Here is a 13,101-nt window from a genome sequence, read left to right as displayed (position 1 = left end):
AATAATTTATCTATTGTGAACCTAAGAATTACAATATGTGCATTTTGCTTTGTTTTGTTTAGACGCTCACCTTAAAATTACATCGTAAAATGAAGTGCATTATTATACGTCGGATTTTACGCCCTTCGTCATCGTGACATGTTGTCTAAAAAAGGCATAAAAAGCGATGTAGTTTTAAGGTGACCGTCTAAACAAAACAAAGCAAAATGCATATACTGTAATTCTTTGGCCTAGAATAGATAAATTATTATAAATTTGATATTGTACTTTACAGAAATAAAAATTTCACCCATAGAAGATGACACATAGGTGTCTAAACATGTGTGGGTTAATACAAGAATAAAAAAATTATTAATTGTGTTTACATAACGCTAATTTTCAAAACAACCCAGTTCTTCCTTATAGTGTTCGCAGTCGAACATCACAAATAGTAACAACAGACAGACGAATCAGTTTTAAAAAATAGCTCGACTTTAAATGTTGGTGAAGAGCCAGTATCCATAGCACCGCAATCCACAGTAAATGGTGCAATGGCAAGGTATGAGTACCTCGGAGATCCATTGAGGTGAAGTAAGCTGCCTGAAAACACGGTTCCCCGTTCATGCTGGAGGGAGACTTGTTCTTTTAGTAAGGCAACGCACATCCCAATCGCTCACTGATGATATCAGAATGGTTAGAGTAACGCATAACCGTAATAGTATCAAAAATATTTCGGGTGCCATTTAGCGTAATAGGTAGATCTCATACAACGACACGCTGCTTCATCCTCGGGATGCTATATGGTTATCCTTTTTTTTTCTTGTCATCAGTCTTCTGACTGGTTTGATGCGGCCCGCTACGAATTCCTCTCCTGTGCTGACCTCTTCTTCTCAGAGTAGCACTTGCAACCTACGTCCTCAATCATTTGCTGGATGCATTCTAATCTCTTTCTTCCTCTACAGTTTTTGCCCTCTACAGCTCCCTATAGGACCATGGAAGTCATTCCCTCATATCTTAACAGATGTCCTATCATCCTGTCCTTTCTCCTTATCAGTGTATTCCACATGTTCCTTCCCTCTCCGATTCTGCACTGGACCTCCTCATTCCTTACCTTGTCAGTACACCTAATTTTCAACATTCGTCTATAGCGATATATCTCAAATGCTTCGATTCTCTTCTGTTCCGGTTTTCCCACAGTCCATGTTTAACTACCATAGAATGCTGTACTACAGACGTACTGTTATCTTATCAGATACCAAATACTGTATAGCTGTCAATGAAGAGGTTGAGTAAATCATGTAATTCACGAAACTTAAAGGTTAAACAGCCTTTTATTTAACGATTAATAAGACGCTATCGGTAACAGCCGTTTACTGTAAGTAGCTGGGGAGAGCAATAGACCGAAATATATAGTTACGTAAGCTCACCTACAGGTAGAGAAAATGAAAAGGTTCGATTCGTTAACAGAATATTGAGGAAATCTAGTGTCGTAGTTGTTTGTGTATGATGAAAAACGAAACAGCGTATACATGAATCCACATTAAATTGGGTGAACCGGAATGTAGAACTACACAAACAAGGAATTGGCTTGTGGTAAAAGATGTTTGTTATATTTTACTTGCAAAATATCACAGAGAATATGAAAAGATTTATCTTCAGAAATGACCCGTCAAAGATTGAGTTTCGTGGTAGAAGCACGGACGATCTTCAGCCTCTGTAGTCTCATCTTTTAGATAGCATTGAAGGAGTGATTACATCTGTGACATCTTATAAAACTGTCAGTAATCATTATTCTCAGTCTTTGTAAATAAACAAATCTCAAAGAACGACGCTGGAAGAACCTTATTCCCACGTAATACAGCTGTTACTTGATTATGGAAGATAATATACAGTTAACGATTTTAATAAAAATGGTGTTTGGATGTTCGAATTATCGTACCACAGTAGCAAACGTTCACTCATGACTTGCAGTACTGGTAACAGAACTTCTAGATTCTTTAACGTAATTTAAGTCTGCGCCCTGTAGTTGAGTGGTCAGTGCGACAGAATGTCAATAGTAAGGGCCCGGGTACGTTTCCCGGCTGGTTCGGAGATTTTTTCCGCTCACGGACTGGGTGTTGCGTTGTCCTAATCATCATCCACTCATCCCCATTGACTATCAAGTCGCCGAATTGGCGACAATTCGAAATACTTGCAACCGGCGAACTGTCTACCCGATGGGAGGCCCTAGTCACACGACATTTACATTTAACGTAATTTAATGTTAACGGAGAAGCTATGTACAGATGTAAGCTGAGAGGACAAAACATTAGTGACCACCTTAAATGAGCACTCTGGCCGCTTAGGAGCACTGTAGATAGTGTAGCATTGGTACAAGGGGTCACCCTGCCACTGATGTGAGTCATGCCAGTGAAATAAGCGGTATGTGTAGGACGATTATATGCATTTGGCGCTGGGTGATGAGTGACAAATAGCCGTTACGGAAAGACATGAACATGCCCATTACCACACAGTGAATAAAGTTCGATATCGAGGCTATAAGAACTAGCGCGCCATTCGAAGCCATGTAGTACGATGCAAAAATTGTGGTCGTAACAAAATTACTTCCAACAGAGACCAGAAGAAGAGGGTCAAAATTTGTCACTGATAGTCCGTTTCAAACACGACACGGTATGCCCCTGTCGGTAAATGAAGTTCGTTCTCAGCCAGTTTCCGAGTGTATACATGGAATCTCATAGGGTTTAATGTAAATTTTAAGTCAGGTACCTCACAAAAATCCATTGGTCATAATGGTACGTAAAGCTGCCAGTTTTCAATGGACGGGGCAAGTCACAAATTGAACAGAAGCAGAATTGATGCGGTCAGCGTCGTCTGATGAGTCACCATAGCAGCTCTTAACCTCAAGTAGTGAAGGACGATTTCATGCCAGAGGTTGTTCTGTGAAGTTTGGGGGTGTTGTTCGTGTCATTAAAGTTACCGTGACCATGAACTAGGATATTTGTCACAACATTTTCGGTGACAAAGTATTGGCCTTTCTTCTGCATTTCCACGATGAATATGACGCAGACGACAGAAGAGTTCACATGGCCGCAGAGACAATTGCCAGATTTTATGAAGACTCAGCCACGCAGTCACACTTTATCGCTGTCGCTAAATTGCCCACTCTTAATATCACTCTCCATCAGAAGCAGCGGATGAAACGCAGACACCAACATACCCGGAATTTGGTAGCCGTACGGGACCTAACCGCCAGTGACTAACTTCAATTGGATTAGGCGTACCTAGAGAAACTTGCGGACTTTCTTCATCGACGAACCGGAGTCATCCTGAAGGTTACAGATGGTATTACAAGGTAGCACTGTGATGTCTCCAGGCGGTGACTATCTTCTTTATGGGCTAATCATTAAATCTATAACTTGAAGAACGGTAGGTACGTGGCGTTCTAGTACTCCCTGATAGTTCTGTTTGGTTGTAAATGAGCAGGTGACATAGAGGTACATACATTTGACGTCCAGGTAGACGGGGTTGCTCTCGCCGTCGCCCTCCTGGTTGCTAGCGACGCACGTGTAGAAGCCGGTGCGCTCCCGGTTGACGGCCTGCAGAACCAGGCTCTGGTTGCTGACCAAGGTCCCGCCGCTAGCGTTGTTATACAGTAGCTGGCCCTGTCACAAAAAACAGCGGCACGGCGTTCAAATACGCTGTTAAAAGCATATATGTTATGCGCTCTACTGTTACAATATTCAGATGGATAAGAACAAAGTCGAAATACACATAAAAATTTCTTCAGGTGATTATCTAGAGCCGATAAATATTTGGAAGAAATCATTTTTTATGCCAACAGCTGCAGAATTTTGTTTATCATCTACCGGTTTCGGGACCGACTACCATCTTCATAGAAGATAATAATGTACATCAAAAAAATGGCTCTGAGCACTATGGGACTTAACTGCTGAGGTCATTAGTCCCCTAGAACTTAGAACTAGTTAAACCTAACTAACCTAAGGACATCACAAACATCCATGCCCGAGGCAGGATTCGAACCTGCGACCGTAGCGGTCTTGCGGTTCGAGACTGCAGCGCCTTGAACCGCACGGCCACTTCGGCCGGCCTAATGTACATCAGTTGGTCAAAAATAAATCTCTGCCAAACATGGCAAAATCTAGTATATACATGATGAATTATCACAATGATTGTTTCAATGAAATTTCACTGCAGCAGATGCAAACAATCGAAGTGTTGTAAAACGAACACCTGTTATCTTAACATCAAACAGCTACCACAAGCTCTGCAACAACGGGACCTATATTGTGTGGTATGAGTTTGATGCTGCGGGCTTCATTCGATGTTTCAGTACAAAATCACAGTGCCAGAGGTGGAAGAAGGTGGGGCACTCTGTTCAAAAATGTCTACAGGCGCCTAAGCGATCTAACCAGCATAAAACTCGCGCCCCTACGCTAAAAGGTACAGGGGGTGGTCTGACCACTCTACGACGCTCCCAACAAGCTCAAATAACGGACGTCCAATGGTGTTCAGAACAAGGTTTCAAGTGAGTGTCAGCAGCAGTTGTTTATTTTGGACCTGTCTGTTGTGTTTGTCCTTTCCTTTTTATTTTGGGTGTACTAAACGCTTATGGGGAAAGTCCTTGGCAAAATGGCTGTCCCTGAGCAAGCAACTACCCAGGAAACACGTCAGAATCTACTAAAGGACGTAACTAAGGTTGGAGCTAGCTCGTCCGAGTAGCCGCGCTGTCTAACATGCTGCTTCCCGAGGGGGAAGGCGTGCCAGTCCTCGACACGAATCCGCATGGTTGATTAGTGTCGAGGTATGGAGTGCCGACCAGCCTGTGGATGGTTTTCAAAGCGGTTTTCCATCAACCTCGGCGAATGCGGGCTGGTTCCCCTTATTTTGCTTCAGTTAGATAGTGTCGGCGATTGCTACGCATACACTGTTTCCACGTACACGTACGCTTACTCCATAATTACTTTACCTCGCCAACATTTGGGGTTACACTCGGCTGGAATGAGGCGTTACCGGAAGGGGTGGCGGGCGGGGGGGGGGGGAGGGGGGAGGTTCTCAACCGCACAACAACCCTGGGTTCGGGGTGGCGCGGCGGTGAGGTGAGTGGACGGCTGTGGCCTGTTACGGGGTTCTGAACCACTGAGAGCTACGGCGGGACGAAGCCTCTCCGTCGTTTCTAGGTCCTGGTTTAATACACACTACACAAGGTTGGAGCTGAAAACTGAGTTTCGTGTGGAGAAGTGAATCGTTTTAAGGATGAAGGAAGGTAAAAGACATCTTTGGGTAGGTCTTTGCTTATCCCTGATGCTGCTGTGGCCTCATTGGTGCCACCGTTTTCCAGAAAATCCGGGGAAGATATTTTTGTAATCACGAATAATTCGAACACGACCGCGACATTGATAGGTCGTTTTCTGACTGAGCTTGTGGTAGTTATTTGGTGTTGAGATTAAATGTGTATAAGTTATCAAATTTCGAGTGTGATAACTTGGTACAAAGAAATTCACTGAAACAACTATTGGGGCTATCCGTGACATTTTATAACTGGCCCTGCCGTATTAGCAGAGTTTTACTTTTGTCGAGCTGATGTATAATTTTATCTACTATGAAGATGATAGCCAGTACCGAACAAGGCAGAGATAATGAAAATTGTACAGATATCGGCACAAAAGACGATTTTTTTTCAAAAGAGAAAGTAAAGTAACGTAAGTCACCGTCATCATAAAGCCGTGAACCGGAACTACGCTGTCCAGAATATGCAGACGAAGATTTGTAGCATATTGCACTCATTCAGACTGACTCATTCCCCTCCCACCTAAACCTCGACAGCATCTGGTCTGTTGGCACGCTGTTTCCACTTATTCAGCTTCAGCTAATCATGCGACTAACATCAGTTTGCTAACTCCAGCGGTATTTGTCTATGGAGAGCACATTCCTCCATCATCCATTCTCTACACAATTTTGAGGACGCTGCCGCGGCACTATGTGTACTTACATACATCTTCGTCATGATAACACAGCTCTGTATGCTGGATAGATAAAAAAACCTGAAACTCTTTGTCAGCAGTAAGCTCTGGAAACAGCAGCCCGCCTGGTTTGCTGGCATCACTAACCTTACTCGCGCAGTAGTGACAACCCTTGGTCTACCACTGGACTACAATGAACATTTTTTTTAACTCGGGACCGTCACCAGTGTCTCAGAATAGTATCTCTCTCTATGCCGGAACTGCGGCCTGTGTTCAAATTGCCAAAGCATTTTTAACATTCTACCTACACTACTGGCCATTAAAATTGCTACACCAAGAAGAAATGCAGATGATAAACGGGTATTCATTGAACAAATATATTATACTAGAACTGACATGTGATTACATTTTCACGCAATTTGGGTGCATAGATCCTGAGAAATCAGTACCCAGAACAACCACCTCTGGCCGTAATAACGGCCTTGATACGCCTGGGCATTGAGTCAAACAGAGCTTGGATGGCGTGTACAGGTACAGCTGCCCATGCAGATTCAACACGATTCCACAGTTCATCAAGAGTAGTGACTGCCGTATTGTGACGAGCCAGCTGCTCGGCCACCAGTGACCAGACGTTTTCAATTGGTCAGATATCTGGAGAACGTGCTGGCCAGGGCAGCAGCCGAACATTTTTTGTATCCAGAAAGGCCCGTACAGGACCTGCAACATGCGGTCGTGCATTATCCTGCTGAAATGTAGGGTTTCGCAGGGATCGAATGAAGGGTAGAGCAACGGGCCGTAACACATCTCAAATGTTACGTCCACTGTTCAAAGTGCCGTCAATGTGAACAACAGGTAACCGAGACGTGTAACCAATGGCACCCCATACAATCACGCCAGGTGATACACCAGTATGGCAATGACGAATACACGCTTCGAATGTGCGTTCACCGCGATGTCGCCAAACGCAGATGCGACCATCATGATGCTGTAAAAAGAACCTGGATTCATCCGAAAAATATGACGTTTTGCCATTCGTGCCCTGGTTTCGTCGTTGAGAAAACCATCGCAGGCGCTCCTGTCTATGATAAAGCGTCAAGGATAACCGCAGCCATGGTCTCCGAGCTGATAGTCCATGCTGCTGCAAACGTCGTCGAGCCGTTCGTGCAGATGGTTGTGGTCTTGCAAACGTCCCCATCTGTTGACTCAGGGATCGAAACGTGGCTGTACGATCCTTTACAGCTATGCGAATAAGATGCCTGTCATCTCCACTCCTCGTGATACGAGGCCGTTGGGAGCCAGCACGGCGTTCAGTATTACCCTCCTGAACCCACCGATTCCATATTCTGCTAACAGTCCTTGGAACTCGACCAACGTGAGCAGCAATGTCGCAATACGATAAATAGCAATCGCGATAGGCTACAATCCGACTTTTATCAAAGTCGGAAACGTGATAGTACGCATTTGTCCGCCTTACACGAGGCATCACAACTACGTTTCGCCAGGCATAGCCGGTCAACTGCTGTTTATGTATGAGAAATCGGTTGGAAACTTTCCTCATGTCAGCACGTTGTAGGTGTCGCCACCGGCGCCAACATTGTGTGAATGCTCTGAAAAGCTAATCATTTGCATATCACTGCGTCTTCTTCCTGTCGATTAAATTTCGCATCTGTAGCACATCTTCGTTATGTAGCAATTTTAATGGCCAGTAGTGTACTAAAAAGGACTCACGTGACTTCCTTGTGGCATTTGAATGAAACCTGTGCTAAGCTACAGTCTGATGATAACATAGGAGTGAACCCCGTGATTCGCGTGTTTGTTTGAAGAATGAGGAACTTTGCAGGTATAATACGTAACTACGACTTCATTTAGTAGCGTAGCCCGGATATTACGCCAAAGTTAACGACTGAAATTTGACGCCCGACTGCGCCCATTGGACGAGGATGTACCCTTATCTTCTGCAATGTATCTAGTTCGTCGGTGTTAAATGTAGAGTATCCGTTGGCTGCCGGCGTTTTGTCGATTGGTTCGCGAATTCCATGTAATTAAATCCGCAATGCCTTTGTGGAAGATCAACTACGCCAAACTGACGACAGTTAGAACGTCTGTCTACTCTTCCGGAAGCGCTCGTGCCAGAACCTAGGCGTTCCTCTGGTCGCGGTAGGTGGATCAGCGCAATTGCTACCAATGACTTGAACGCCGTTGTCAGTAGCATCTTATGCGAATTTTACTTTCTGCGGATGGCTTATTTCCTTTTATCGTCATTAGTCATCCCTCCTCTTTCTCCTTCCTTCAAGAAATAAGGCATAGGCAATACGTTCGGAACAAAGACGTATATGAATACAGGAAGGGGGTGCGAGCCGAACCCATGGCACCTGTGAAGTGTTCGCACCAACTGAACCTCACATTTTAAGGAGAAAAAAGCAAAGTCACAGAAATTAATCCCGCGCGAAAATTTGGGCCATAATTCGGACAGTGAGCAATTATGACATTCTGGAAGTCCTCCTTCTAAAGTTTCGCGTGTAGCTGGTACGTGTCCCTCCGTCCACCTCAGTGCAGCTTCCTAATGCCCGATCGCCCAGTACTCACATTGAAGTGAGTGGGAGGTTTGTGAGTTATGATTTGTGACTTACTCTATCCATATTATTAACTTGCTTTGTTCATTATGTCATAGTGCGAGATTTCTAAACTGTGGCAAGGGCCAAAGATCTCTTGTCTTTGAACATATTTTGGTTACGATCCACAAATGAGGCGTAAATAAATGAAAGATCTTAGAATGTCTTTGAAGAAGCTGTGTAGCGCCATTTAACTATTAACATCGTAGATGTGGATTATTTTCTTTGGATTTTGAAGCTAGCACTGTTAAAAGTAAAGTACATTTGAAAGTGACGCTCTACTCTTAAATGTGCTTGGCATGGTTAAATTCTGAATCGAAAATCCTTAATTTTATTTAATAATAGTTTTCAGTGTACTAGTTTTGTATGTTTTGATTTTCAGGCTTTTGTATAGCTGTAGAATATCAGTACGAGAGTACTACTAAAATAATACTGAACGTATATGTGCGCGAGGTTGACGTATTACATCCTCATAGTATTTACTATGTTTCACGTAGTGTAACTTGTTCTCGAACAAAATTTCAAAATACATTGTGCAGGTACACCCAACTCCTCTTCTCTACTCTTCAACATCCCGCGAATAAGATGGCCCTAGTTGTCACAACACTGCACAGTACTTCGCGCTTGGGCATTAGGGGGCTGTAATGCAGCGGAGCAAGTGACAAACTACTCTCAGAAGAACAAAACTGTATACATTCACAACAATGGCCCGAATTTTCGCGATCGATCGGTCACTGAGGCTGTTATCTTGAAAGTGTGCTTCGTGCTTTCTTCTCCTTAAAATGTGACCCAAGTTGGTGACGTTTTCTTGTCACGGTAAGCTGCCAGATCATTTCATTACGTGTTCTGAGAGCTAGGATGTAGTTTGTTGGGCCTGTGGACGAAGAGGGCACTATGCCACACATTCACACATTGCCGGGAAAGTGCTTAATTGAACTATGGAAGGTTATACACACCGAAAAACTGTAAGTCAATGTAAACAACGTGCTTTTATATTTAAAGTGCATCTACGTAAAGAAGTCCAGTGTGGGCCGCAGTTATTGTATGGCAGCGGAACTTAGTAGACATGCTAGTGGGCTAATGCGGAACCGATATACGCTGAGAAAAAAGAAAGTTAGATTCAGGCCAGCAGGTGCAAATTCTGGTACTGTACACAATCTCATCCACGTTTTTGGTGCTCATATTGAGCAAGATGTGTAAGCTGCGATTAATAATAAAGCCAACATTATGCCTTTCTCACTGTTGACCATTGCTGCCCATGTCGCATTCCCAGTCGATTAGGTATGAGAACGTTTCTATACGTCTTATCACACTTGACGTTTTATGCCCACGTCCCATTCCATTACCTGTGGAAATGTTTGTTATTCAGATTTGCAACTGGTGGCCAAAATTGGAAGTAATTGTTTTCCAGCGTAAATCGGCTCCGCAGTAACGCATTAGATCTCACCCTGGACCTCTGTGAGTAGCTCCACTTAAATTACAAGCATCCGCTAGTAGACGGGTGTGTATAGAGTAGTCGAGTGTACGTGTAATTTGGTTGAAGAGATGTTGTTATGGACGTTATAAATTTGAGACTGCTCCAGGAATATAAGATCGTAGATAGGTGGACTGACATCCAGACAATGCGTGAGCCGTACGTAGAGAAATTGTCTTCCTTTTTATTTGGTGGCGCACTCCTTCTGTAAATGTGTGTGTAATTCTTTCCTATAGTTAAGCAGGCGAAATCCGTGATACAACTCTAGTTGAGTCAAAACCAGACCAGTATCTCAAAAGGTAATGCACAGTTGCAACGTGTCTTATGTTAAGATGTTTTTTCTATTCCTCAGACAACGTCTAAGGCGCTGCAGTCATGGACTGTACGGCTGGTCCCGAAGGAGGTTCGAGTCCTCCCTTGGGCATGAGTGTGTGTGTTTGTCCTTAGAATAATTTAGGTTAAGTAGTGTGTATGCTTAGTGACTGATGACCTTAGCAGTTATATCCCATAAGATTTCATACAGAGACAACATCTGACAAAAACGATGCAATACGGCGCTCAGATAGAGCACATAATCGAGATGAGTCCATAGTCAATTAAGCCATCGCTAAATCTCTCCCGGTCCCGGGAACGCCAGCCTCCGTGACAGCAATGAATCAGCTGAGATACGTGATGGAACCAGTACAGAGGACTATTGATAAAAGTTCAGTGTCTCATTATGGAAGAACTTCGAACGTTTTAAGGGAAAAAAACGTGACGAGGAGAATATGATAATCGCGCAATATAAGTTGTAGTGAAGTACGACTGATTAGAGGTGATACAGCGCCTACGCCTAATTATATACATCAGTGATTTCACAGAGCCCATGATGCACGATACGTTTTACTCGCTGGGAGGAGAGGTCAAATTGTAAGATTTTAGCGATAGTTCTCCAAGTATTGTGATCGGTACTACTGAACTTACGCTACCCTACGACGGATTCCACGTTTAAATAATTTACATTTTTACCTTTTACCAGAATTCTTGTCTTTGTATTGCTAGTATTAGAATTTACGACATTATGGCTAATAGGATGATGTATAATTTGGGAATGTGTTAAATGTGTTAATCATGAGTCATAATGATCATGAAGGTGAATGGGCATTATTTTAAAGAGAATATTTCGCAGATATGAGGGAGTGTGTGTACAGTCGGTGTAATTGTGGAAAGGTAAAATAAGAGTATTCCTGTGTAAAGATTATTTAACTGGACAGATGACCCTGAGTTCCAAAACTCCATTTCTTTACGATGCGGAAAACGGACGAGTAAAATTTGTAAACTGTCAACGTTGAATGTGCTAGCTTCATCTGGAGACCTTATGGGGCAGCTTGGGTAAGTACTGGGTGAAGCAGCGAGTATGTTACGTAAAAACGTGGACATGAATGTGAAAAATGTAACAATGGTAATAGTGAATGTAAGCCTGCGAAAACTGAGAAGGACATCGACAAAGACATAATGCCGCTACATTTTGCAGATGCCATAGTGGACATTGATACCGCATGAACAGTGTTATAGCAATTTTTTGTGTAGATATTTCTGTTCACAGTTCTAATGAAAATTAGATAAATGAATTTTTGGAAGAAACGAGGGTTCTTTCGGCAGAAAATTACTGCATATTTGCAGTGACTATCGGAGGTGTGGCTTCATAGCTGACTCGATTGGCGACTCCATGGAGTGTTCTGTGCACCACGACCAAATAGTGGTTAGAATTGGAAGGAGAATCAGCATTGGTCGTATTTTTTTGTTTTATTATCCGCAAAATTGATTTTCGGTTACTTAGTGACCATCCTCAGTGCTGTAATATACAATTAAAATTGGTAGGCACTGGTACCAACAAGCTTAGAGCATGTTGATGCCAGTGCCTATCATTTGAAGTGACCGAAAATCGATTTTGCGGATGATAATACAAAAAAATACTACCAATGCTGATTCTCCTTCCAATTCATAGCTGACGACGTCAAAAGAGGAGCTCGACGTCCACGACACGACGACCTTGCAGCAGTTCGACATGCAGTCAAGTAGGCACAACGTCATCTTCGTCATGTGATGCTAATACCGGTAGTAGCCAAGTAAACCGTCATCGAGGCGCTATTTATACGCCCCCATTCAGTCACTAAGCACGTTCGTGCCGGCGGTCGCAACCAGAGCCGGCGTGCTGCTAGCTCCGCGAACATCTACCTGCAGCCCACTCAGCTCCTGGCTGTGTCTGCATCCACAAGCAAATAAACGGCCTCGCAGACGACACGCCTTAGTGCGGTCTCGCCTCGCGTGAACCAGAGTTGGGCGACTAACTGCTCCTGAGGGTAAGGGGCAGCAACTTGTCTCCGGCACTGTATTTGGGGATTCTTTGTTAAACTAAGAACATTCTACAACGGTAAGCGTCTTGATGACTAGTTCCCGACCTCTGTAACAGACAAGACACACATATCTCGATTGGGAGACTAGCTACGACATCCTAACTTTTGGAATGATGACTCCCCACCCATCTGATAGCAGTTGCACCGGAACACGACCATAGTAATGACAAAATTAAGCCTCAAAGGAAATAAATAACGCCAACATATGCTCACAGAATCGCGTGAAGTTGTAGAATACTACGAGATGTTACTTTCAGGACAATTACGATCATTTATTTTCATCTAATTGGAATTGTTCAACTACAACAGCGTGTAAAGTGGCTGTGTGGGTACTACCGGTAAAGTAATATTGTGGGCAAGCTAAGACACTTACATTGTGCCTCCAGGTAACCCTGTAGATCCATGGATTGGATTTGATGTTGCACTCGAAGTAGACATCCGAGCCCTCCCGGACGTAGCTCGCGTTGACAGCTCCTCCCAACTCCAGTGTTACTATAGGCACATCTGTAAAGACGACGGCACTACAACCACTTGGAAACAACACATAAAGAACTGCGGAATAGTGAATATGATATTAACTTCTACACAGTTATATGGACAAAACTTAATCCTCTCTCTCAAAAGACATGTGATTATACGTTACTTCCATTATTAAATGC

At 43.5% G+C, this 13,101-nt stretch overlaps 1 protein-coding gene across 1 annotated transcript in view; it reads right to left on the bottom strand.

The window, feature by feature from the left end:
• Positions 1-13,101, bottom strand: part of LOC124795797 (nephrin-like) — a gene marked incomplete at its 3' end in the record, with an annotated part of 432,232 nt that overhangs the window by 56,231 nt on the left and 362,900 nt on the right. The window contains exons 8-9 of the mRNA XM_047259877.1: positions 12,816-12,946; positions 3,482-3,641 (exon numbers count right to left, since the gene is read on the bottom strand). Coding sequence (XP_047115833.1) covers positions 3,482-3,641; positions 12,816-12,946 — 291 coding nt within the window. The remainder of the gene's footprint in view (positions 1-3,481; positions 3,642-12,815; positions 12,947-13,101) is intronic.

Source organism: Schistocerca piceifrons, chromosome 4 (assembly GCF_021461385.2).
Source record: "Schistocerca piceifrons isolate TAMUIC-IGC-003096 chromosome 4, iqSchPice1.1, whole genome shotgun sequence".
Lineage (NCBI taxonomy): Eukaryota > Metazoa > Arthropoda > Insecta > Orthoptera > Acrididae > Schistocerca > Schistocerca piceifrons.
The sequence above is the reverse complement of the archived record's forward strand: the minus strand, read 5'-3'. Positions and strand labels throughout refer to the sequence as shown.